Source organism: Chinchilla lanigera, unplaced genomic scaffold (genome assembly GCF_000276665.1).
Source record: "Chinchilla lanigera isolate Chin_1 unplaced genomic scaffold, ChiLan1.0 scaffold00012, whole genome shotgun sequence".
In the NCBI taxonomy this organism is placed as follows: domain Eukaryota; kingdom Metazoa; phylum Chordata; class Mammalia; order Rodentia; family Chinchillidae; genus Chinchilla; species Chinchilla lanigera.
In genome coordinates, this window is record NW_004955413.1 from 27,673,579 (window position 1) to 27,698,814 (window position 25,236).

Here is a 25,236-nt window from a genome sequence, read left to right on the forward strand (position 1 = left end):
CAGCCCAGCGCTGGCGACGGTGCATCAGGTTCACCAGGGGAAGGAAGACGGCCACGGCCACAGCCACAGAGAACAGCGCATCCCTGGTCAGCAGCACCATGGGGACTGCTGGTCTCCTCTGGACACACTGCAAGTCCTGACCACTCTAGGCACCTAGGGCCACAACTCATACTCTGGCACAGGCAGTGCATCGGTTCCAGCTGGCTGCTCTTTTATAAAGGGGCCAGTGGGTGCAGGGAGGGGCAAGAGGTGGGACATGAGCAGCTGTACCTTTCTTTTCCTCTGCAGGGTAACTAGGACAGAGCTGCACAGGACATGAACACTGGTGCTAGTGGGCTGGTCCTGGGCCATGGAAGGTGACACATACCCCAAGGGACACGCCCGAGAGGTGCTGCAGGAAGGCAGACATGCCCAGGCAGCATTCCCAGCCACTTTATGGAGACTGTGGCGGCTGGCTGAGGGGCTGATCTCCCAGGCAGGCCACAGCAGCCTGGACTGTCGCATGTGGGGGGCAGTAGGGTGGGAGTCAGGACTGAGGTCACTCAACTGACCTGCAGGGCAAGACCCACTCATGCCACGGGAAGTTCTCAGATGTGGCCTGGCCCGGTCGGCAGCGACCTCCTACCTGAGACCCTCAGAAAATCATGGTTGGGCCAATGGGACGATCGAGTCTGTAATCCAGGCCACATCCTGTTGCGCCAGGGGCTCGTGTTCAGAACGGTCAGCCACAAAGCAAGCCTGTAACATTGGGAGTCCTGTGCCTCCCATGTGTAGCACTTGGTGCCCTGCCCTGCTAGTCACACTTCACTCATTCCCTCTGGCTGTCAAAGGCAGGGCTTTGTACGTCCTAAGGCAGAGGAGAAGTCACGTAATGAGGTCAAAGTCACAGCAGTGTTGGTGTTCTCATCCAAAACACATGTGGAGGGCTGGGGACGTAGCTCAGCAGCACAGCGCCTGCCTGGCAGGTGAGTTTGACTCCTAGCACCGCCAGAAAAAACACCACACATGTGGACCTACAGCTCTACACTACTAGAGCAGGATATTCCCTTTCTTGCCTTTATAGAAGTTTCTTGGATTTTTTTCTTTTAGAAAAGCACAGGCAGCCTGCCCTTCCCAACCCTGGGACTATCCACGTCATCAGGTAAATGTGCTGTGCAGGGGTGGAGCCTCTGCCCACTGCCACATGAGACACAGCACTTCAACAGGGCTGCGAGGTGGTGGGTTAGAAGGGTGCTTCTCCCTGAGAGCCCTGCAGGACCCAAACACCTTTGTAAACATTTCAGAAACCAGTCAGAAACCTGAAGCAGCCAGCAGTCAGGAAGGGCAAGAAAGTTTGAGCATTTGATCCAGGCCTTACCCTGCTCCCAGCCAGGCAGGCACTGTCCTACCACCAGGCGGAAATGCCTAAATTCCAGCTCCGCCCTTGGGACAGAAAGGAGAGTGCACTGTGTCGAACCTTGACTCCTACCTCTAGAAGACTGGCCGGCTCCTTTAGAGCTGCAGTTCTGCAGGCCAGCACTCGGGGGAGCAAGAGAACACGGGCAGTGGCCCCACAGAGGCAGGTGACCAGCCTCCTAGGGAGCTGCTGAATGAGTAGGCAGTCTTTTGCAGGGTGAAAATGTTCTGGAGATCAACTGTACAACGATGTGGGTACACTCAACACCAAGTAAGTATTCACTTCAAGATCAAAGTAAGATGAGAAATTTCATGGTTTTTACAATTTATTTATTTACTGCTTTTTTTTTTTGAGACAGGGTCTCACTTTGTAGTGCAGGCTAGCCTTGAACTCACCATGTAGCCCACACTGGCCTCAAACTTGCAGCGATCCTCCTACCTCAGCCTCCCAGATGCTGAGATTATAGATGTACGCCACCATGCCTGGCTCTTTACCACAATTTCAAAACTTTAAAAAGTTATTTTAAGTCACTACACATAGAATGGAGAAGATCAGGAACACTGACATCACAAAGTCCTCGTAAAGGGGCTGGGGATTTAGCTCAGCGGCAAAGCGCCTGCCTGGCAAGCGCAAGGTCATGAGTTCGGTTCCCGGTACCGGAGAAAAACCAAAAAAAAAAAACAAAAACCAAAAAAAAACAAAGTCCTCGTAAGGACGTGGAGCAGCAGGAACTCTTTGCTCATGAGGACGCAGATGGTACCCCTGCTTTGTAAGACAGTTACAAAGTTAAACATAAACCAGCAATTATGATCCTTGGTATTTACCTGAAGACTTACATCCATACTGAAACCTGCACAGCAACTGATAATTGCCAAACCTGGAGTCAACTAAGAGGAATTCAGCAGGTAGGACAGGCTGCAGGCATCCAGATAGTTACTGTCAGTAGAAAGAAATGAGCTATCATCAGCATGATCACACATTAAACCAAGGAACCATCACATATGGCTAAACAAACCAATCTGAAAAGGCTGCATACTGTATGAGTCCAACTGTAAGACGTTCTGCAAAAGGCTGAACTACAAAGACAAGTACAAGATCAGCAGTCACCAGAGGCAGGCAGAGAAAGAGATGAATAGGTAAGACAGAGAAGTTGTAGGGCAGACTATCCTGTATGACTACCATGGTAAATATATGCACTTACAAATCTGCCCAAACCCATATAATATACAACACCAAGAAAGCATGCTAATATAAACTGTGCACCCGCTGGGGAATCCAGCTGTCATGTCTATCTGCCAGCGCTAAGACAGGTACCCCTCTGGTGAGGATGTCGATAGTTGTGCATGTGAGGGGGAAGAGATAATGTGTGCAGGATCTCCTTGTATCTTCTGCTCAGTACTACTATGAACCTAAAGCTGCTCTGAAAAAGAAAATGCACCAGGGATATTGCTCAGCAGCACAGCAACCGCCTGGCCAAGTGTGAGGTTGTGAGTTCAATCCTGGTAAGCCCCCCTGCAAAAGAGAGAGAGAGAGAAAATGTGTCACAATACACACACACACCCTTCCAAAAGCTCTGGAAGCTGCCCTGGAAGCCAGAATACTGGAGTCAGGTAGACAGCGGGCAACAGGGCCACTCCCCAGCTCAATGTCATTTCTAAGCCAGCTTAAGAAAGACCTGGAACAATCACTAGCAAGACAGGGCTGTGATCATGCATCCTCAGCAAAAGGGACAAAAGAATAAAAGGCAAAGTGACGAAGGATTTGCTGTCAGGGAATTATTTTCCTCCAGATCCATATTTTTCAAATTTTGTGGTCTAGCCCTTGACAACTGAAATCTATCAATTTCATTTTAACTGTGTTAATGCCAAGTCAAGACCAGAATGGGAAGTCAACCAGCTCGAAAGCCATCATTTCTGCGTAGGTCCTGCTCAGCCACCTACGCGTGGTCCCACAGCTGACACAGCACACCCAGCCATGCCTCCATCCGGGCAGAGTGGAGTCAGAAATGGACTGAACTGCTTGATGCAGCCATTAAAATGACATTAATGCCGTTTCTGCAGCCCCAAATTGATGAGCACACACACTCATTTATAATTGCTTACTTCTACCTTGCAACTGTCCTTCCACTATTTCTGTTCTCTAAAAAAAGTACATCAACATTGCATTATTTTTTAATACTCTTGAAAATGAATGTTCTTTGGAAATATGTCCTCATATTTGCTTAAGTAAGTCTATCATCCTGGTGCAGAAGAGGCTCCAAGCCCCTCTACAAGGCCACCTGGAACTGAGAAGCTTGGACCAAAGGGATCAGGTCCGAGAGACAGAAGCAAGGACACCTCTTTTGGAGACTAGAACGGGAGAAGGAAGAGACGCATTCATTTTATAGTACACAGAAAAGGAAACAAGGTTAAAATGAAGTTTATTATTTTTGATTTTTTTTGTTTTTAGTTTTTTTAAATAAAACTGTTTGTGAAACAGCTATTTTATCCCCATGGCAGAGTGACCCCTGAAAGATGCACTAACCCCTTCTTAAGGCCTTAACAAGATTTTTTTGTACTTTTTTCTTTTTTTTAAAACTCAGATATTTAAAAATTATACAATTACAAAACAAAACAAAACAACAAAGAATCACGAAGCCTGGGGTTGCTTATCTGACAGCCCCCTTTTCCATTATAAAAACGAAAGCAAAAGCAAAAGTGGTAAGTGGGTGCTCCTGGCCACTTAGCCCACCCACACGCTTCACGCAGACATCCCTCCCTGTACGCCCACTCCGTGGCTGAGGCCTGGGCCTCCTGCCATCCCGTGGGTCTCCGTGGCTCAGGCTCAGACTCGGACACAGGCACAGCGGCCTGGAATGTGCTGAGGACACGGCCGAATCTGCTGCTCAACTCTGCTGCTGCAGGGCTGCTGCGCCTGCCTGGTGGGGCCCAGGGTCTCACCAGCCAACTGACCTGGGACACAGCCACGACCTTGGGACGCCTGCTAATTTTACCGCCAAAAAGATAAAAATTTTAAAAATAATAAATAAATAGTGTTTCTGGAAATCAATTTATTTTTGTGTTGAAACATCACCCCCATACTCCTGGAAACCTGGGCTGCCCCCATCTCCCGCCCCCAAGCCCTTCCCACTTCAAAGAGATCTCTTGGGAAAGCTCGGTCTGGCTGTGGCTCATCTGCTCTTTCCATCGGGGGTCTAGTGTCCTCGAACTGTTGCGAGAGGCTGAAGAACAAAGCCCCAACAATCCTTTATGAGATGAGTTTGTTCAGTTCAATTTCACATTTAAGTTTCACTGTCATTGGAACAAATTTGGAGTTAACTAGATAATTTTAAAATAGAATCAAAAGGGATAGCGCACCTTTCATTTAAACAAAGTCTTTCCAGACTAAAAATAGATTTATATATATATATTTTTATCCCTCCCTTTATTCCCCCCTTCCCCATCAGCCCCCTCCCCCCTCCCCCCACATTGTCACTATGGAGATTGTGTCCATGGAAACAGCCATTCCAACATCTTGGGTCTTTCTTTCCTGTGGTGTCACTGGTTTGAGTGATGTGAGAACGTAGGAAGGAAGTGCTGGCTTGGGCAGGCTTGCGGGGCAGGGCAGGGTGGGATGTGGCTGACGGTAGGACATTTCCATTCCATCACGAGTGTCCATCACTTCTCATCTCCACAGTCTAACCTGCAAGACAAGCAGCAGACTCTGAGTGCTGAGAACCCACACATGCGCCCACCACCAGCAGCGCCTGCTCCGGAGTGGCATCAGGATGGAACTCAGCTCCGAGCCCTCTACAGATGTGCAGCTCACTCAGGACACATCACGCTGAAGCTGCTGTGGGACCCTGGACCTGGAACATGGTGAACGGCAGCAGTGACCTGAGTCAGCAACGCAGGGCCACTCGGCAGGCCTCTCAGGCCATGTCCAACTCCCCAGGTCATGGACGAGCAGGAAAGGAGCCTCTGATTCCAGGAGCAGGCCCTGCACCAGGCTCAGTCTTGGTGGCAGGCTCCAACCTCACAGAGGTGACTGGCACAGCAGCTGTGACTGACCCTGCAGCACCAGCCACTCTGTGGAGGGTGCTGTCACAGTGCAGCATCTCCTGATCACTTCACAGCTGTCTCTACTTGATACAGCCAGTTCTTTACACAAACAATTCTTTCTCGAGCCTCCAGCGGGAACAGAGATCTCAGTCCCTTTTCGGGACTGTAAGAGTTGGAGCCTGTTAATCCTCGGGGCTCCTCAGGACCCCACCTCCGGCCTTGGGCCTTCTCTTCTCTTCCAGCCCAGGCTCAGGACCATAGGGTACTGAGGGTACACACAGAGCAGATGATTGTACCCAAGGCCTCCAAGGAAGGCCTCTCGGGCCATCCCCTGTGCCAAGGGCTCACAGAGACCACAGCTCCCAAGGAGCTGGCCCAGAAAAGTGAGACCAGTAGCCAAGACTGACAGTGCCCTACCCTCTTTCTGCCAATCACAGCACCCTGGGTAGATGTGTCCCTGAGGCTCCCTGGCTTCTTCCTCTCCCCTGATGCCCTCCACCAAGGAATAAGCCTCAGGAAGAGCCAGGTGGCTGCCCTCTCTTGTTCCCAGAACGCTCACCAACGCACGAAACCAGTAAGAAGGCTGATGTGTGTGCAGGAGCTAAGAATTCACAAATCCTGAGCACACAAACACACATGCACCCATACTGGAAGGAGGCTCCTAACTGCTTGGCAGAAAACGCAAATACTCAGAAAGACACAGCAGTGCAGTGTTGCCATGCTCAAGTGGAAACCAACTCCAGGACTCTGGCGGCCAGGCCCTGGGAAAGTGGGCCAGTGGTAGAGCCATCCTGTCCTGGGAATGTACACTGCACATGTGGCTTCCCTTGTCCCTGGGTCCCAGAGGTCACTCCATCCCCACAGTCCATGGCCCCTGCAACTGCAATCCTCCCCACCAGCCAGCCCAAGGAGACTCATCATTATCTCGATGATTTTCCTGCAGCTAGGGAGAGAAGCAGCAACAAATGTCCTTACCCTCAACAAGCAGAGGTCCTTTGCAAAATGACATGAGGAAGCTGAGCTGGGTGTGCCTCAAGAACGGCCTGAACAACCAGAGCCAGCTGCCAGTGCAGGAGGCCCACGAGAACCAAGGCCAGGTGCCCACTTGCCCTTGCAAGGTTCTGCTTGTGGAAAGAACAGGGCAAAGCCTGCTCAGCAGGCTTGGGCCTGCACCCCAATCTTGCTCACTACTCACAGTAGGCCCATGCAATAGCCCTGATCTCAGAATGAGGCACATCTTGGTCCCCAGATTTTTGGAGGGTGTTTTCTGAGAGAGGGATCTCACTATAAAGTTCAGGTTGCCTTGAACTTGCAATGATCTTCCTGCCTCAGCCCTGAGTGCTGCGACTACAGGTGTGTACCACCACATCTGGACTGGTGCTTGGCATCTGCCTGACCAGCTTGCTCGGTGTGCTGCTGGCCATGGATTAGGCTGGCCCAAACACATGATACCCTGACTTCGCCAGTTACTTTTAAAAGCTGTTCTCACAGTGGGGAAGAATAACAAGGAAAGAAACTCTCTTTAGCACTTACTATATACCAAACACTAGAAGACTGATTCACAGACATCATTTCATGTTAATGCTGAGACACCTGACCCCATCTTCAAGATGAGGAAGCTGAAGCTCAGGGAGGCGAGACTGGTGACCAAAGCCTCCTGGCTGTTTGAGGTGGGGCTGGGGCTTACAGCCGGCAAAGCTCTTCCGACTGGGCCCCAGGCAGTGCGGTCTGGGCCAAGTGAGCTCTCTGCCACTCCACACTGAGGAAGCTCGAAGGCACTGAAATGCTGAGCTGCAGGCACAGGGTTTCCTCTTGAGCCAAAAACCAGCCCATGCTCCTCCACACTGTCTCACTCCCCTCGGCTTTCCCACCGCCCTGTGGCCTGACGCTCAAAAGGAGCCTTTGTATCCTCCACGCCAGACTCTGCCTGCCTCTCCTCACAGCAGCAGAGATCCACCCGCTCAACAGGCCCAGCCCTGCCAGGGTCACCCGGGGCGGCCTCCTCAGCTCTACAACACACATGGATTTCCCGGACAGGAAGCGGGCGGAGGGAAAGCAAATTCTGAATCGGTGCTGACTGAGGCCCGGCCAGTCAGGTTCAGAGCAACCTTTCCTCTCTGGGACGCACTCACCCAATACCAGGCACAATGCCACTGGGCCGGAATGCTGCAGAGGTGGCTCTGGTCCTCAAAGAGCATGTGGTCAAAGAGTGCACACTGAAACTGTGCTGATGCTAGAAAGACTGGAGAGCAGGCTGAGGAGGGCAATTTAGACAGGGCTTGGGAAAGAAGGGCTTCCCGGAGGGTGTGACCTTGCAGCTGAGGTCCAGGAGAGGAGAGGGAGCCTGTCCCCTGTCCCTGGCTAGCACAGAGGCACGCTCACCAAAGCCCAAAAGGAGGACAGCCCATCCCTGAGCAGGAGAGGACGCCAGGAGAGCCTGGAAGAGGCAAGGCCAGGAGCTTGGCCTTTATTCCAGCTCTGACCAGCACTTGTAAGGGGCCTGTCTGTATCTCCGAAGAGAAGGCAGGGCTTCAGGTGTGTTGGGAACCGCTGGAGCTGGAAATTGGTCGTATGGGTGAGGGCAGGACAAAGCCAGAGTGCTGCAACCAGTCAAGCTACCTCAGTCTTGAGAAAAGCATCCTGCCTGGACAATTACAGTTGTTGGTTGCTAGGCAACATTGCCTCTTGTGATACTAACTTTGCAAGGGTATAAATAAACTCCCCTACTGCTGATGTTAGGTCCTCTTGCCCATTTAAGAGGTCACTTAACAAGGAAAGAAACTCTCTCTAGCACTTACTATAGTAAGTCTGCACTGGCTGAGGCCTCACTGAATCCTCACCTGGCTGGCATTGTTATTTTCCTCCTTACAGAAGAACCTGAAGCCTGACCCCCTCACATAGCACTTTGCAGACCATAAGAGACATATGCACATGCACAGCTTCTTCCCTGTTTTGTCTGGGTTCCCACTCATGGTAGCCCTCTGAATCCTGAATTGGCCTCAAGATCCACGCTTGGATAGGGGTGTGTTTCTGTCCCTGACGACTGAGACTTCTACACAGTCCTCTGGCCCATCCTGGGCCTCAAAGGATGGTGACAGCTTTTAATGTTACTCCACTGAACTGAGAAACCAGGAAAAGGAATTCACTTCTGGGAACCACATATGAAAAGAACATACCAGACAGACAAGACTGAATGCAGTGTGTCTGCCCTTTCCTCATCCTCAGCAGACTTGAGGTCTCCTAGGTGATGGTCAAGCCATTCTCCCGGCACGGAGGAGGGAAGATGCAGCTCACTATCCCGCTTAGGAGATGAGGCCCTGCCAACTGGGACCGCCCAAGGATGACGGGAGGGAGACAATGCTCCAAATCCCTGAGAGCTGCCTACCAGGTCCCACAGGCTGGAATTCAGTCAAAACCAAAAAGTACCACACACAAATGGTTCTCTTTGGACAATCCTTCCAGGTCACAGTTCAGGAATACACCCATTGCCCCTACAGGGCCTCACTCTAATGACAGGGGCCAGACAGAGACACTCCAGCCCAGAAGTACAGAGAAGGGCCGACACAACAGCTCACCAAAAACCACACTGCAGCCTTGCCCTAGGAGCTGACAGAGGGGCAGGACTGCAGGCAGGTGGCCCAGCAGCGCTGACAGTGCAGTAGCCCATGATGATGACCTACTTCAAATCCACGGGGTGCCATTTATTCATTTGGTTCCTGTGACCCAAGAACACACAAACTAGTTTACAATCCCCTCTCCCACCCTGCTCTGCACCCTACATTGGCAAGTCTGCTCCCTGGAAGACCAGGGAAAAGCACTGCAGCAAACACCCACCACCTCTTCCAGCCCACAGGGGCCTCCCTGAGGGCAGTGCTGGGAGACACCTAGGAAACAACTTCTCAGATGACAAAAGCCACCACATTCTAGGATGAACTGACTTTCCCTCAAATTGCTATCGAGCATTCCACTGAAAGGCAGGGCCCTGACCACAGAGAACAGTCAGGACTCCACGACCTCTGTGCCAGGGGAAACAGAGCCCACACAGATGTCATGCCCATACGGACGGAAATGAGCTGTCAGAGAACACCTGAGTGTTTGCAAAGGTAGGTCCCCAGCCTGCAGCAGCAAGTGCACAATCTTATCTGTTTTTCTTCTCTTTATCTTATTTTTCTTCCTCCCTCAGTGGCTGAGTAGGGCAGGGAGGGTGAAGAAGCAAGCAAGGGCAGTGTGGACTGCCTGCTTCTAGGCTCCCCCCGCCCCCAGCCTTGTAATCCTGTCCCCACAGGAGCATGCGCAAACAGCCCAGCCACACGCTCACACATGCTCACAACAGAGCCACTCAATCTCTCTACTTTGAAGAGTAAAATTAAACTGGATGCCAAAGTCTACTAAATCTCTTAGAGGATTTTCCTTCCCTTTGTACTTTTTCAAAAAGGAACCCATGGTAGTGGGGGAAGAGGATTTCATATAAGAAAGTGTAGAGGATTTTGTTTTTCAAAGAAAAATACACTGAACACTTTACAGAAATGTAGTCAATTAAAGAGGCCTTAGGCTACAACTCTCTCAGAGACAGAGGCAAGAGCAGGATGCGGGCGGAAGCTCCCCGCTCAGGGGCTTGTCCTAGATGTCGGTCACATTCTGCCTTTAGGAAAACTGTGAAGCCCACTCTGCCCCAGAAGGCAGACTTCAGAAGATCACCCAGAGCCCACCAGGATAGTTCTGAAGCCTCCACCACCTACCCACAGACATTCTAGTGAGCTAAGTAACAAACACAAAACCGTTTTATCCACCTGGTGTCAGTGATCCATGCGACTAAATGCTGCTGGTGCCAAGGCCCTGACACCTACTGGGCCGGGCAGGGCAGCCCCAACTCACCTGTGCTTGCTGTCCTCTCCATTCCCACGCGCACACTGCCCCCCTCACCCCCGCTCCGACTGCTCTGTGCTGAGGCTGCCTTTCGAGGTCTTGTTCTGCAAGGGGGGGAGAGGGCATGGAAGGGGAGGCTGATGCCGGCAAGGCCACGAGGAGACCGGACAGAGGGACAGAGGGACCGAGTGTGGGAGTCAGGGAGGGCAGAGGTGAGGACAGGAACAGCACATGGAAAAGGAAAGAAAAAGGAGAATCAGTATTGAACGACACACAGGAGACACCCAGGCAAGGTTTCTGAGGCAAAATCTGACTGTAAATAAACACAGGGAATATTGTTGGACCTATGATCCACCTCTCCAGGCAACCTCTTTCTAGTACTTTCTTGCTCTTCTTGGAGACTGGAGTCTGTGAGCAGCCACTGACCACCAGGTGTCACTGTGACCTCAGCCAGACAGGCAGCCACTGCAGGAAACATCAGGTGGCAGCAGCTCCATCCTACTCCCTTCTGGGGCTCCCTCTCCATCCCTCCCCATCCACAGCACCTCAGAAACAGGCCGGTCACCTCCTCATTGCCCGCCTTTCCTATGAGACCATCTCCTAAGCAGATGGGAGGTAGGGCAGTGGCAGTGGCCACTGTGTACCATCAGGCTGCCTCTGGAGCTCTACAACCTGAACGAGACTGCAAACTTCCCCAAAGCCCAGAGTCAACTCTTCCCCCAACCCCCTAAATCTCAGAAAATACCTCTGCTGCCCACCAGGCCTAGCATCCATCTCACCAGATCAACTTGTGAACTGGGGTTCCTTTAAACTAAAGTGGAAGCCAGTAATTTCATCAAGTCTGATCTAATTTCTCTGACTGAACAGAAAGCCCCTTCAAAAACAAACGCACACATTGCTTGCAGCCCCCTCAAACCACACAGGGTGCACACCCCCAGCCCAGGGTGAGGGGGGACAGGTATAGTGGAGTCTTCCAAAGCCTGGGCTTTAGTCTTCCAGGGGAGGCACCCTCATACCCCAGTCCCGCTGGGAATGCAGGTTCCTCAGGCCTCTGACTCACCTTGTGCTTGGGGCACCTCACCGAGAAGTTCTCCTCATGTAGCAAACAATCTGCAAGACAGAAGGGGACAGTCAGTGAAGCCTGCACAGGCTGGCACAGCCAGACGCAAGTGTGGCCACACAGCCTAGGACTGACAGCATCAGACATGGAGGGAAAAGGTCCCCATGCCGTGGTTTCTTCAGGAAAACATCAGCACCCTAAAAAAACTACATGGTACCCTGTCACAGTGCAGCACCAATCACTTAAATAATTAACATTTTAAAATAGTTAATGGTGGGTCGGGGATGCAGCTCAGCAGCACAAGCGCCCACTTGGCAAGTAGAAGGTCCTGAGTTCGATTCCCAGCACCAAAAAATAAATAAATAAAAATAGAATGGTTAATGGTATGGGTGAACATTCGTGATACCAAACTGTTTCAAACAACCAGGATATACAAATGTATAAGTATTCCTAATTTCATTAAAATGTCTTATATGCATTTAAAAAAGAATGGAAGGAAATCTACCAAAATGTAACAGTGGTTCTGCGGGTAGGAAGATTACAGGTCACTTAAATGGCTATTTTTTTTTTTTTTTTTTTATTTCTCTGGTGAGAAATGGCTATTTTTTTATTTAAACCAGAGACTATTTTTGAACAATGATACTTTAACAATCCTCAGTTCTAGGCCAACCCCCGACCCCAGGCACCTTTTCTTCTCTGCAGAACCCAGGAGTTTGAGAGAGAGAAGGGGCCAGGTCGAGAGCCCTATTGCTAACACACCCCACTCCTTGCAGAAACAGGAGATCCTCTGGACTAGAGTCACACAATTCACACTGAACACTTCGGGGACAGTGGAATCCCAAGAGGGTGCTTTTAATCCCGGGTGGGATGGCAGGAGGTGTGACACACTCCAACTTTTAACGTGGTGACAGCCTTCTTGACACCAGCAAGGAACATCTGCCTCTAGGTGAGTGGGGCTCCATGGCACAAGGCTGGTGTGGAGCAGAGTGAAGAAATCTAATTAATGAGTTCACTCTGCACACCACAGCTCCCGCAGACCGACAGCCAGGTCACTGGTGCAGGACATGGTGGCAGAATGTTAATAAATATTGATCACACATTCTCAGAGGCTCCCCAGCACCATGGCAGGAGGCAGCCGTAGTACTTACCCTTGTTAAGTTTACTATTTAACCAGTTTAGGCTGAAATCCAGCTTACCAGTCTGTGTACCCAGAGATCTCAAGTGAAATAGTAATGAGCAAAGGAGCATATAAATGAGAACTTTTCAGGTTCCCAGTACGCTGAACGAATCCAAAAAGATACTTTCCTAATTCAGCTCACCCTACACCATCAGGACCTGCCTGCAGAGTCCTCGGCTATCCAGAGGGTGAGTGGCAGGCAGCCTTCCCTGCTCCCAGGGCCCAAGAACCCAGCCAGTCCTCACTAACCTCCAGACCCCTCCCCCAGCAGGCAACTAGCCTGGCAGTAAGCGAAATGTGTTAATTTAAAACCCACAAGTACACAGCGTGACCAAGACTCCTGCTGCTCCAATCTGCCGGAGAGTTTATGAACAGCAGGAGACAGACAACTGGAGCTCAGGGAAGCACTGTCTCCTCACCTGGGCTCTGGCAGCACTGCTCCCGCAGCCTCTAGTCTGGGCCAAAGAGCAACAGTGCAGCACAGGAGAGCCGGCCACAAGGTTACAGAACCAGAACGGGGGCCATGTTCGCAGTGAAGGGTGCCATCAGAAAGGCACGAGTGGCTCAGTTCCCTCACAGCCACAGAAGAGTGACCAGCTGCCATGGATCATTGATAAGTACGCCTAAACCTAGGAAATGCCTTCCTGAATTAAAGCAGAAAAGAAGGTACGTACACATACAGGACAACTGAGAACTAGTGCCAGGTACTTTTGGGAAAGGAAGTCTCCTAAAGGAGTTGCCAGGGCAGTGTCCACCCCTGCCTGTTTGGGAACACTGCAAAGACAAGGGCTCTCTTCTGTTCTCTAGCAGATCCACAGGTTGTCAGGAGCTGCAATTTCATCCCTGGCAGGTGTCAGCAGCACAGCTAGAGAGCTCTGGCCCCAGAAGGTAAGGGTACGGGGAGCCTCTGCCATCTCCAGCCAGGCCCTGCTAGGGCGGGCGTGAAGAGCAGGAGGCCGGGTGGTAAATCTCTTCTGGGGACTGTGGGGGACGCCTGTGACACAGCACCTACGACATGACCAGCCAGCCAGTCTCCTGATCTGGTTTCTCTAAGGCCTGACTACCCTACACTGCAGAGGCCTGGTCAACATTTCCACAGGATGAAGTCAGAACAAACAGCTCCACAGATCACCAGACAGGCTGGGAAAGACTCACAGAGCTTCTTATCATTAAGATGGCTTCCAGAAACAAACAGCCCGCTGGGAGGGCATACACTTTCATTTCTCTCTATGCCAGTGGACTTTGAGGAACCACTTGTAACAAGTGCCATAAACAGCTTCAGATACATGCCCAGCCACAGAGACTGGCTGAAAACAGCAACTGCAAGGATGAGGTGAGAGAACCAAGAACGTCCTCTGGATCTGGGCAGCAGAGACTATTTTGGGCTCGGCTACCATCGACCTCAGAGCTGCTATCATCCTTGTGTCTGTCGCTGCTGTGCAAGGGCGTGGAGGTTCCTGGAGCACATGGAAGGGAATAAGGAGCTGCTTTCTGGGAGGGGTCAGACCCTCAGTGTTCCACATGACCTCTCCAGGACTATGACCCACTACCGCAGGATCAAAGTCTGCGAAGGAGCAGCTTCCAAATGATGCTATGAAGGTAGCTGTAGCGAGTGAAATTCCCAGCTGTGTTTTCTTCACTAGAGTAAAAGAAAAATCCCCTCCAGGCAAGGTTCTTTATGCACAGAAGAATTATTAATGAGCTACCACAGCTCTTTTTTCCTTCTGTCTTAATTGCTGTGGCTCACTGTATTAAATACATTAAAACTTTTTTTAAGAAGTCAAAGCTCCTGCTATTCTTACTATATCCTCTACCTGGAGCCAAATCCCGTGCCTGTGACATAACAGGCAACACAGAGAAGTTCACAATGATGTCAGAAGCCAGGACCAATGTTGGGGGCTGGGGGAAGTTGCAGGAGCCACAGATCCTCAGGAAACAAACGTTCTGTTTTTGCTGGAGACATTCCAGCAAAAAAAGTTTTCCCTGAGATATCAGTAAGTCTTTAAAGATTTGGGCAGTAGATAGCAAGGCAGACATGCTCCTCACTTACTAAAAGATTAGGGTCTCTTACTCCCAGGGACTTCTCTTGGTCATGATTAGAAAGAAAGGCCACCAGTGAACGCCTTTCCTGGATGTAAGACACATCACACAGGACAGGACCCCTGAGAAAACTGCAGACTAAACACAAGCACCCATCCCCACAGAGCAGTGCAGGCCTCTGAGTCCTTATGCTTTCAGTCACTAAAGGCCCTGTAACATAGTCCTCTGTGAGGCTACCTCTCTGGTCCCACTCAAGAGAGGCAGAGAATAGCAGTTGGGGCAGCAAAGCCGAAGAATTAAGACCTCGGCCCCATGCTTGGTCACTAACTTCTTTCTGTTAAAGACAGGCATTACCCGCTCAACTGGGCAGGCACATAAGATGGGCTGGAACAGAGAGTGACAGGTATCATTTGCTGATTGACCCTCAGCTAATGAAGAGAGTTCTTGCTGCCTTCAGGTTGGTGGGGAGGGACATGATGTTGCCACTGCCTTCCCTGCCCTCTGTAAGGAGTCCCAGTAAGATTGCTGGGTGTCAGCAAGGTGGCTCTAAGAGTGTGCTGTCCAGTTGTAAGCCATATATACGTGGTCGCTTAAATCTAGGTTTAAAAAAAATTCACTTCCTCAGTCCCCACTAGCCACATTTTGAGCGCTCCACAGTCACATCTGGCTGTGGCTATGGTAATGCAGTATGCAAATCTACAGCTTTTCTACCATCACAAGAAGTTCACTAAGCAGCATGCATCATCCTTTCAAAAACTACCAGGAGGCAGGGTGGGAGTGGGAGCAGGTGGCAGCATCCAAGGCCGGCCTTGCGGCTGTGAGCCTGGCTGCTACACGACCTGTGCGCCAGTGTGCCTCCAGGATGTGCCCAGGTTAGGGCATGGTCACCTGCTGGCTGCTCTGCCTAAGGCTTCTGAACAAAGCCAGTGGTCACCGCAGGAGACCACTGCTTGCTTCACCATGGGGAGAGTCAATCCTTGCAAGATTTTCCACATAAAATGACCGATCATCCCCAACTTAACACTTAGAATCCTCACTTAAAAACTTCAAGTTGAAAAAGAAAACAAACATTCTGAAGGAACTGGGGCAACCCAATAAAAATGAGGAAGATCAACTAGTTAGCTCCTTGAGAGAGGATTTAACAGCTGTGCTACTACAAAATGTGCTGGACCATGACCTAGGGTAAAACAAAGTCAGGCTCAACATGGAAGCGCTCTCCCAAATCCAAACTCCCTCACATGACATTTTGATGCTCTCTGTTGAAGAGAGGGACAGCAGGGAACAAGAAACAGTGTTCTGGCCAGGACCCTGCTCTTCAGCGCAGGCGTACACACACATACCCACACGTGCGCACATGTACACACTCTCCCCCACACAGAGAAGGCTCTAACTCTGGCATAAGCATTATTCTCTGTACCTGTCTTGTCCTTTTAGCTGCTGCTCCTACAGCAACTTGGAGGCAGAGTGGGAGAAGAAAGGGGCAAAGTCCAAAAAAAAAAAAAAGGCAAAAAAGAAAGGGGCAGAGAGAAAGGTGCAAAGGGGGACATGCTCTAGCAAAGTAGGAGCCAACAAGCTTCTGACCTTGGAGCAGAGTGAACAACACGAACTTTTGAGACCCCACGTGTCCCTATTCTGTCTGCTTTATGCCTGTACCTGTCCCCAGATGCTGTCAGCCTCACTCTTTCTCACCTCTTCCCCACCAAACCCTGCCTCCCAGCAGTGGTGCAACTGCCTCCATGACAGCCCTGTTTCTCCCCTCACAACCCGGGGACGCTCAGACCATAGCTAACCTGCTCTTCACTGCATTCTCGGCTCTGGATTTTATTCCTCTGCCAACCTGAGTGTGAGGCACTGCGAGGACTGGCTGGCTGAAGGTCTTGCATATACTCAACGGTCAGAAAGTAACTGGGAGAAGTCTAGGAGAGAGGATGTTTCTCCCCGGGTGCAATGCTGCGCCACAACTAGAGCCCTCTGAGTGGCTCATTGGACGGCAAGGTTGTTTCCCTCTCTCAGCAGCAAAACACACCATCTGCTTCATCTCAACAAGTGAAATGCCACAGTCCTTGTGACACAAACCCTTATCACTTACTGAAATAGAGACACTAGGAGAATCTTGGGTTCCTCACCCACAGCTCCTTAACCCCTTGGAATTTCCCCTGTGCAGGAGCATCTTCAGTTCTAAGGAGGCAACATGTGTAGGGCCAAAGACTGAGTTAATAGTCAATCCTGCCTATGTGCCGAACACTCCTTGAAAGCCCCTGAACTACAATGTTCGGGGAGCATCCAGCTGCTGAACATGTGGAGATGCCCGAGGGTGGTGCACACTCAAGGGCTCGGAAGCTCTATGTCCCTCCCACACACCTCCATATCTCTTCCATCTGGCTCTTCATCTGCATCCTTTATAATAAATGGGTAAACATAGTGCTTCCTGGGGTTCCTCAAGTGGCTCTAGCACATTAATCAAACCAGAGTAGGGAGTTCTGGGAACCTTGAATACAGCTGGTCATTCAGAAGCACAGGTTATAACCTGGGACTCGAGACTGCCATGTGAAGTAGGGGTAGTGTGGCACTGAGCCCTGACCATGTGGGATCTGCACTAACTCTGGCTAGTGTCAAAACTGAGTTCACCTGTGGAACACCAGGTAGTGTCCCTGGAGGACTGCCTAGTGTTTAGAGAAAAGGAGCGTGGGGTGAGCAGCACAAGGCTGGTTTTTCCTATCTCACACACAGCTCTTCATGATAAAAACACTCTTCAAACTAGGACTAGACTGGTGCTCCCTCAGGTATATCAAGAACACTCATACACAGCTACACCACACACATTCACTTATTCATTCATGCATTTATTGGCAGTACTAGAGATGGAACCCCAAACCCAGAGACACTTTTGCCACTAAGCTACATCCCTAGCCCTTTTATTTTTGTTTTTTTATTTTGAGACAGGATTCCACTTAGTTGTCTAGGCTGACCTTGAACTTGAGATACTTCTACCTTAGCTTCCCCAGTAGCTGGGATTACAGGTGTGTGCCACCACACCTGACTTTGTATTTCCCAAATCAGGAATAAGATAAGGGTGTCAGCTGTTAACACATCTATCCAAAACTTTATTGGAGATTCTAGCCAAGGCTGGCAACTAGGCAGGAAACATAAATAAAAGGCATCAGATCAGGAAGGAAAAGCCAGGCGTGGTGGCACACACTGGTAATCCCAGCACTCAGGAAGCTGAGGTAGGAGGATTGCTGCAAGTTCCAGGACAGCCTGGGCTACAAAGTGAGTTCAAGGCCAGCCTCAACTGAACTGTATTGTGAAACCCTGTCTCAAAAAGACCGCTCCCCTGCAAAAAAAAAAAATCAGGAAGAAAGAAGTAAAACTATCTCTATTCATATGTATCATGATCTTTTATACAGAAATTCACTACAAACTATTTGAACTACATAGTTAAGTTAGCAAAGGTGAAGCATACAGGATCAATATACAAAAATCCATTACATTTCTATACATTCACAATGAATCATGAAAAATTAAGAGAAAATTTCAATTACAACAACACTAAAAATAGAACACTTAGGAATAAAGTTAATGAAAACAGTATGAAACGTAGCTTCTAAAAACTACAAAACAGTGTTAAAAAAACAAATGGATAAGCTGATGCTAAAGTTCATATTTTAGGAACTTTAGGAATGGTAAGAGATCTACAACAGTTAACCTTAAGAAAGAACACAACTGGGAAATTCACACTGTCCAACTTCAAACCCTACTACAGAGCTTTCAGAATCAAGATAGTGCAGAAATAAGTCCACACGTTGATGGCCAAATGATTTTTCAACGAAGATGCCAAGATCATTCAATGAAAAAAGAACAGTACTTTTTACAAATGGTGCATGGACAAGTGGATATCCACATGCAAAAGAAAATCTAGACTCCTTCATACAGCACAAAAATTAAAATAGATCAAATACCTATGTAACAGCAAAACCTCTTAGGAAAAAACACTGGTATAAATCTTTGGATTAAGCAATTGTTTCTTTAATATGACACCAAAAGCACACAAAACAAAGAAAAAAACTGATAAATTAGACTTCATCAAAATTAAAATTTTTGTGCTTTGGAAAACACCGCCAAAAAAGTAAAAGGTCACAGAATCGGAGAAAATATTTGAAAGCCACATACGTGATAGCAGGGCTGCATCCAGAAATGCAAAGAATTCTTAAAACTCAGCAATAAAAAGACAACTTGATTTAACAATAGGCAAAAGATCTGGACAGGCATTTCTCCAAGAAGGTATACAAATGGCCAGTGAACATGAAAAGATATGCATTATCATTAGCTATCAGGGAAATAACAAAATCACAATGAGGTATCATTTCATATCTACTAGGCCAGCTATAACAGTAACAACGATAGTAAAGGCAGATAATAACACCCGTCAGTGCGGGTAGAAACCAGAATCCTAACACTGCACTCTACACTGTGGAATGAAGGCAAAATGGTGCATTCATCCACTTTTGAAAAAGCTTGGCAGAGCTGGGTGTCGTGGTGGATGCCTGTAATCCCAGCACTTGGGAGGCTGACACAGAAGGATCGTTACAAGTTGCCTGGGCTACAAAGTGAGCTCAAGGCCAGCCTGAACTGCATAGTGACACCCTGTCTCAAAAAGAACAAAAAATAAAGGCTTGGCAGTTCCTGAAAAGGTTGAATGTGGAGTCATCATATGATCCAGTAATTCCTCTTCTTGGGTACGTAGCCAAGAGAATGGAAACCATGTATGGCCACACAAAGACTCATATGTGAATGTCCTACAGTGGCATTACTTATTATAGTCAACCAGTGTCCATCAACAGATGAATGGATAAATCACAGTACATGCTTCACAGTAAAGTATTACTTAGCAATTGAAAATAAAGTACTAATTTGTACTACAACACGGATGAACCTTAAAAATATTGTAAGTGAAATAATTCAGCCACAAAAGGCCACATATGACAGGGTTCTATTTATATGAAATGTCCTGTTGGGCATGGTGGTACAAGACTATAATCCCAGAAGTTGGGAGGCTGAGACAGGATTGTTGCAAGTCTGAGGCTAGGCTGAACTACATAGTGAGACCCTGTCTCAAAATAAAAGAAAGAAAGAAAGAAAGAAAAAAAAAATGTGTGTGTGTGTGTGTGTGTGTGTGTGTGTGTGTGTGTGTATTCCAAAACTGGCAAATCCACAGATAGAAAGTGGATTAGTGGTTGGCAGCAGGCAGAGTGACAAAAGGGAAGGTGAGTGACTACTAGTGCATAGGAGTTTCTTTACAGGGTAATGAAAATGTTCTAAAATGTGGGGTGATGGTTGTACAACTCTCTGAATGTACGAAAAGTCACTGAACTGTACACTTAAATATGCAAATCACATGTGAAGTAGATGAATATTTAAAACTATTATTTATCCAATCTGACGTCCTTGTATTATCCTCTCTGCATTCTTTTAGAATTTACAGGGGCTGGGGATTTAGCTCAGCGGCAAAGCGCCTGCCTGGCAAGCACAAGGTCGTGAGTTCGGTTCCTGGTACTGGAGAAAAACCAAAAAAAAAAGAATTTACAAACAGAAAAGGGTCAGGAGAGACAAAGGAATTATAAAGAGAGGGCAGGTCAGTCGCACATCTTGGCCCTGTAGATGTTCTGGGAAGGCTGGGTGGTCCCCACTCACCTGCATCGACTGCACACGGGTAATGGTAGCGGAAGGAACAGCCTTTGTTGTAGCAGCCCAGGGTGGCACCAGCCTCCTGGCAGTGGGAGCATTTCTGAAAGGAAGAAAGAAGCCAAGTCAGTACGCAGGTTTCCCACTCCCACAGGTCTTCCCCTGGACCCAATCAGTGAGACCTCAGTGTGTCTCTGCAGCTGGAGGGCTCTGGGGCAAGATGGGCGCTCAGTCACTGACCACACCACAGGAGGGCTCCAGCAGTGCATGTTAAGACCAGACTTCACAAATGACCTCAAATCAGATAAGAACACACGGCAGGGGGAGGGGGGCAATCTGAGTGACCCCACAGTGCATGGTGAACACAATGGACAGCACAGCACCCAGTCCTGCCTCTGGTGTGCCAGGTGCCCACCCAGCTGCATGCTCTGCTGCTCATTTCCTTACTGCCACTGTGAGTTGCCTGAAGATCCTGTCTGTTTATTTTTGCTGTGGAAATCTAGGGGAGGAGGAGGGGGTTAAGGTAGTAGATATATATCTATAGGTATAGATATATATCTCTCTCTCTATATATATCTTTTAAAATTAAAAGTGGAATTTAGTTTCTAGTCCTTATATTTATAAGATTTTATTTTTATTTTGATCTACTTACCCCAAATGCCCAATACAAGTATATTTCCCTTTTCAGAAAATATGGGCTCCTGTACGCAAGTGGTATTTTTATACATAAATCCTATTTTAAATGCACCAGGAAACCTGCCACAAATCCCTGGCTGAGTGAGAGATTATTCTGTAATTGTGATGTGCCTCCTTATATGGGTAGGTTTTCTTAAAGTGGGGCACACCTCTATCACCTCACGATGTGGCTGTTGTGAGTGAGTGCTCACCCTGTCGGCACAGGAAATACGCGTCCCATCAACCACAATCATATTTGTGAAATTCAACCACATGAGGGCCTGCTGAGGGAGGATGTAGATTCTTCAGGCGGCTGTGGCACACCCAGGAAGGCTAACCAGGTGATACAGACACTGGTTCCTGCTTCTATGAAAAATAAAGTAAATATGTTTCCTAAGTGCTTTCACTAGAGCGGGCTCAGCCCCTGAATGCCGATGCTGACTTGATGCACTGACCAGGACTGCTGTAGTGATGGACGAGGATTCACTTCTGACAGGGATACTTGTAGCATTCCCACTTACAGAAGAGATGTCTGTTGTACAAGAGAAAAGTACCTTGCTTCAGGTCAGAGTGGCAACTAGCCTCCAGACACAAAAGAGGGGGCAGTGGCTGTAAGACAAGCGCTACAAGAACTCTGACCCCCTCTCAAAAGACCAAGACCCTCCTGGATGCTGATAATAAATAAATACTTACCACATGCCCCCCACCCTTGTCAGGAAAGCCAAGACCACTTGACCTGGAGTAAACCAAGCACAGTGAACAGCAGGTCCAGAAGTTCTGGCTATCTACTGCCTGGGCTACAACACCTTCAGGGTGAACAGCTTACCACCAACCCAAAGGAACGGCCTCTGACCAATCTGTCAGCAGCCAACTGGCAGCCACTCCTGTGATCTCCTTCTCCCATGGGGAGGCTGAATATTCAGCTCTCCAGAGGGCTTGCTTCAGGCCCTCCCCATCCTGGGGGTTCACCCCAGCTGGTGGTGGCCATTTAGGAATGGGTGTGTCAAGCATTTCTAGGAGAAATGCCTATAAAGAAAGGGAGGGACAAGAGGAAGGAACAGGCTATCCTCTCGCTCACTCTCTGTGAATACAGGACAAGAGCAAATGTGGCAACCATATTATCATCACAAGGAGACAGCCCTGAAGATAAAGCCAATCTGCTGGGGGACAGCAGAGTGACAAGATGGAGAGACCTAGACCTACTGTGACACTGTTAAGCTACTGACAACCAACCTTAGGACCACCTACTAGAGACTTGTTACAGCACAAGACACTTAAAAACAACAGAACTCCACTTTTCCATTTTGTAACTTGCAGTCAAAGTATGCTCACTGACACAGGAAGGGACCTACTGTTTGAGGCACTGCTGAACAAGGATCAAGTGTGCAGCCTCTGGAACCTAAATGAGTGACTCGCCGCTGTCTAGCTTTCCCTGCCTGGCCAAATCCCTCACCTGTGTTCCCCAAACCTGCAAATGTGGTAGTAACAGAACTCACCTCCAGAAATGTTGAGGGCTGGACACCTTAATCCAGGCTGAGATCAGTGGCTGGATGCAAAGTGTTAGTTATGTGACCTGAGAGGACCACATGCCACACACAGCTACATGCTCCATACAGCCTCTGCATGAAAAGCAACCTGCAGAGCAGGCTTTGCCTTGTCACCACCCAATTTACAGAGCTCTGGAGCTGGGCTCTGACTGCTGGTTCCTTCCTGACTCAATACCTGCATTTCTAACCCCTGCAGAGCTCCCCTGCAACCTGCTCTGAACCAGCCCCCAGACCGCACGTCCCATGTTTTTCATGAAGAAAGCAAACGTGCTACTCACCAGGAAATTACATCAATGAAATGATACTTGCTGCTGTTGCATTTTTTCTTTCTTTTTTTTTGAGATGGGGTTTTGCTCTGCAGTTCTGGCTGGCCTTGAATTCACTTTGTAGCCCAGGCTAGCCTCAAACTCACAGCGATCCTCTTGCCTCAGCCTCTTTAGTGCTGAGATTACAGGCATGCATCACCATGCCAGGCTTTTTTTTTTTTTTTAAAGTACTAGGGACTGAACTGAGGAAGCAATGAGCTACATCTTCACCTCTTTTAACTTGTTTCTTCTGAAACAAAGTCTTCCTTAGTTGCCCCGGCTGGTCTCAAACTTGCAATCTTCCTGCCTCAACCTCTGAAGTATTTGGGATTACAGGTGTGCACCGCCCTGCCTGGCTAATGCTTGCTTCTTTCCATTAAGAAGCGTGATTAACTTACTAAATTACATCTAAAGGAGAAAGTACACCCTTCAGGGTGTACTAGGGCCTTAGAGAAAGTACCTTAGAGACAGAATAGATCAGAAGTTCTGAATGTAGTCCCTCTGCCAAGCAGCACCTGAACCTGCTGGAAATGCAGATTCTCAGCCACGCACACCATGCAGTAACAAGCCCTCCGATCAGTTCTGATGCACCACACCTTCCACAATCACTGGTCTAATTCAACTCCCTAACTTTTTTAGCATACAACAGAAACACAGAGGGATATAATGACAGGCTAGATTCCAGGTTTCAGAAAACCCATTTAGCACTTTCTCCACTATACTTTCCCGTCCCCTACAAGGCAACCTATAAATTATGATGCGGGAAGCAGAATTATGATTCCCCTAACAAGGTCCATCTGAATCCCCAGAATCTGAGACTTTTCATTCCAAAACTAACTCTGCAGGTGTTATAGTTTGTGTCTGTGTGTCCCCCCAAAGCCTCATGCGGTCATGGGGCAGGCTTTTACAGATTGATTGATTATGGGTGTGAGAGCTACACCTGCCCTGGGGTGGATAGTTTGCATATGTAAGGGAGAGGAAGAGGCTGCTTGTGGCCATTCCTCCCTTTTAGTGCTTGTTGCTTTTGCTGTGTTCTTCCGCCATGAGCTGTAGCCCTCTGCAATGTGCCACTCTGCCTTGTAACCTGCCAAGTATGGACTAAAACCTCCACAAACTGTAAGTGAAATAAACCTTTCCTTCCTTAATTTTGGGCGTCAGGTATTTTGTCCCAGCAATGAGAGGAAAGTAACCAAGACAGCAGGTATGATTAAGTCAATGCCTCCAGTTGGGGAGTGCATGCTAGATTGTTTAGAAACCCAATCTGACTGCAGGAGCACAAAATGGCAAAGACTCTCTCTGGAGGGGCCTAGAGTCATAGGCTTTAGGAAGCAGGGTCACAGAGACTGAGGATGCTGGAAGAGAGAGCCACAAGCCAAGAAGTGTGGGTGGTTGTAGAAGCTAGAAAAGGCAAACAGTCTTCCCTGGAGCCACCAAAAAGGAGCACAGATCAGTGGGACTTCTCTGAACCTGCAGAACTGGAAGGTATCAGTATGTGGTGGTGTGTGGCGGTGATGACAGAAAACTAATACATGGGAATTTCCCAAGAAGCTCATAATGAGAGAAGTGACTGCTCATTTTCCTTTTACATTCTCCAATGTAATGATTTTCTCCCTCATGGGAACACCCACAATTTCATTCACTTTTCATGAGGCCAACTGTGGCGTCCTGAGATCCCCACGGAGGAATGCCAGGTCTGTTTCCAATGTCCTTTGTTACAGCTAAAGAAATAGAAGCTAAAGCAAAGGAACCTACTGAAGATCACATAGCTAGGGAGTATCAGAACTTAGAGCTACAGTCTTTTTTCTTCTGACCCCAAGTTCAACATTCTTTACACCATACCATGCTGCCTGCTAGTACCCTTCACTCCCTCAGCTATTCAACAGTGAAACATATCTCCTATATGCCAGGAGCCCAGGACAGAATATAAAAGCTACCTCTATAAAATCTTCTCTATCTACTCTCCCCTTCTCTTCCCAAATCAATCGCCATGCCAGTATAATTTCCAATTAGATGTTTATTCTTAACCTTTTACCTGAAGAAACAATTTGCACTCTCATTCTCCCATACTGCTTGGCAAATGTCCTTGGTTTCTGACTACACTGCTACTCCAACTTCAATGTCACTCATTCCTGGGGAAGGTGAATCCATACAACATGGCTCCCCACACAACACGAGACATGGGGGTGGGGTGTTTCAGAGCTTGTTTCTAAATCAAGATTTTTTTTTCAAACAAGCAAAAGCCCAAACTTCTGAACTTTTAATAGGAAATTTTCATTTATCATGGAGGAGAATAAAAGCTATTTTCAAGCAACTCTGACAAAGAACCTGGCATTTTGTGATAGTGTAAACTTGGGGAATAAATTATGAAATGGTATATTATTAGTTTCTGGCAACTTTAAACAGACACACAAGCTGATCCTTTCTCCAGCACTTATCACTGTCTCAGAC

General features: G+C 48.5%; 1 protein-coding gene and 1 long non-coding RNA gene across 4 annotated transcripts in view; one reads left to right on the top strand and one right to left on the bottom strand.

The window, feature by feature from the left end:
- Positions 1-3,798: 3,798 nt before the first annotated feature.
- Positions 3,799-25,236, bottom strand: part of Tcf20 (transcription factor 20 (AR1)) — a 49,614-nt gene continuing 28,176 nt past the window's right edge. The window contains exons 2-5 of one of the 3 annotated variants that reach the window (XM_005379413.2): positions 20,271-20,364; positions 11,363-11,412; positions 10,312-10,406; positions 3,799-5,077 (exon numbers count right to left, since the gene is read on the bottom strand). In XM_005379413.2, the coding sequence (XP_005379470.2) occupies positions 10,356-10,406; positions 11,363-11,412; positions 20,271-20,364 (195 nt within the window). In that variant the 3' untranslated portion in view covers positions 3,799-5,077; positions 10,312-10,355. Of the gene's footprint in view, positions 5,078-10,311; positions 10,440-11,362; positions 11,413-20,270; positions 20,365-25,236 lie in introns of all 3 variants that reach the window. The other 2 variants (XM_005379412.2, XM_005379414.2) reach the window with 2 other exon arrangements.
- On the top strand, positions 11,674-14,318 carry LOC106147943. The gene is made up of 2 exons (XR_001232981.1): positions 11,674-13,427; positions 13,594-14,318. It is a non-coding gene; the product is annotated as an uncharacterized LOC106147943 (long non-coding RNA).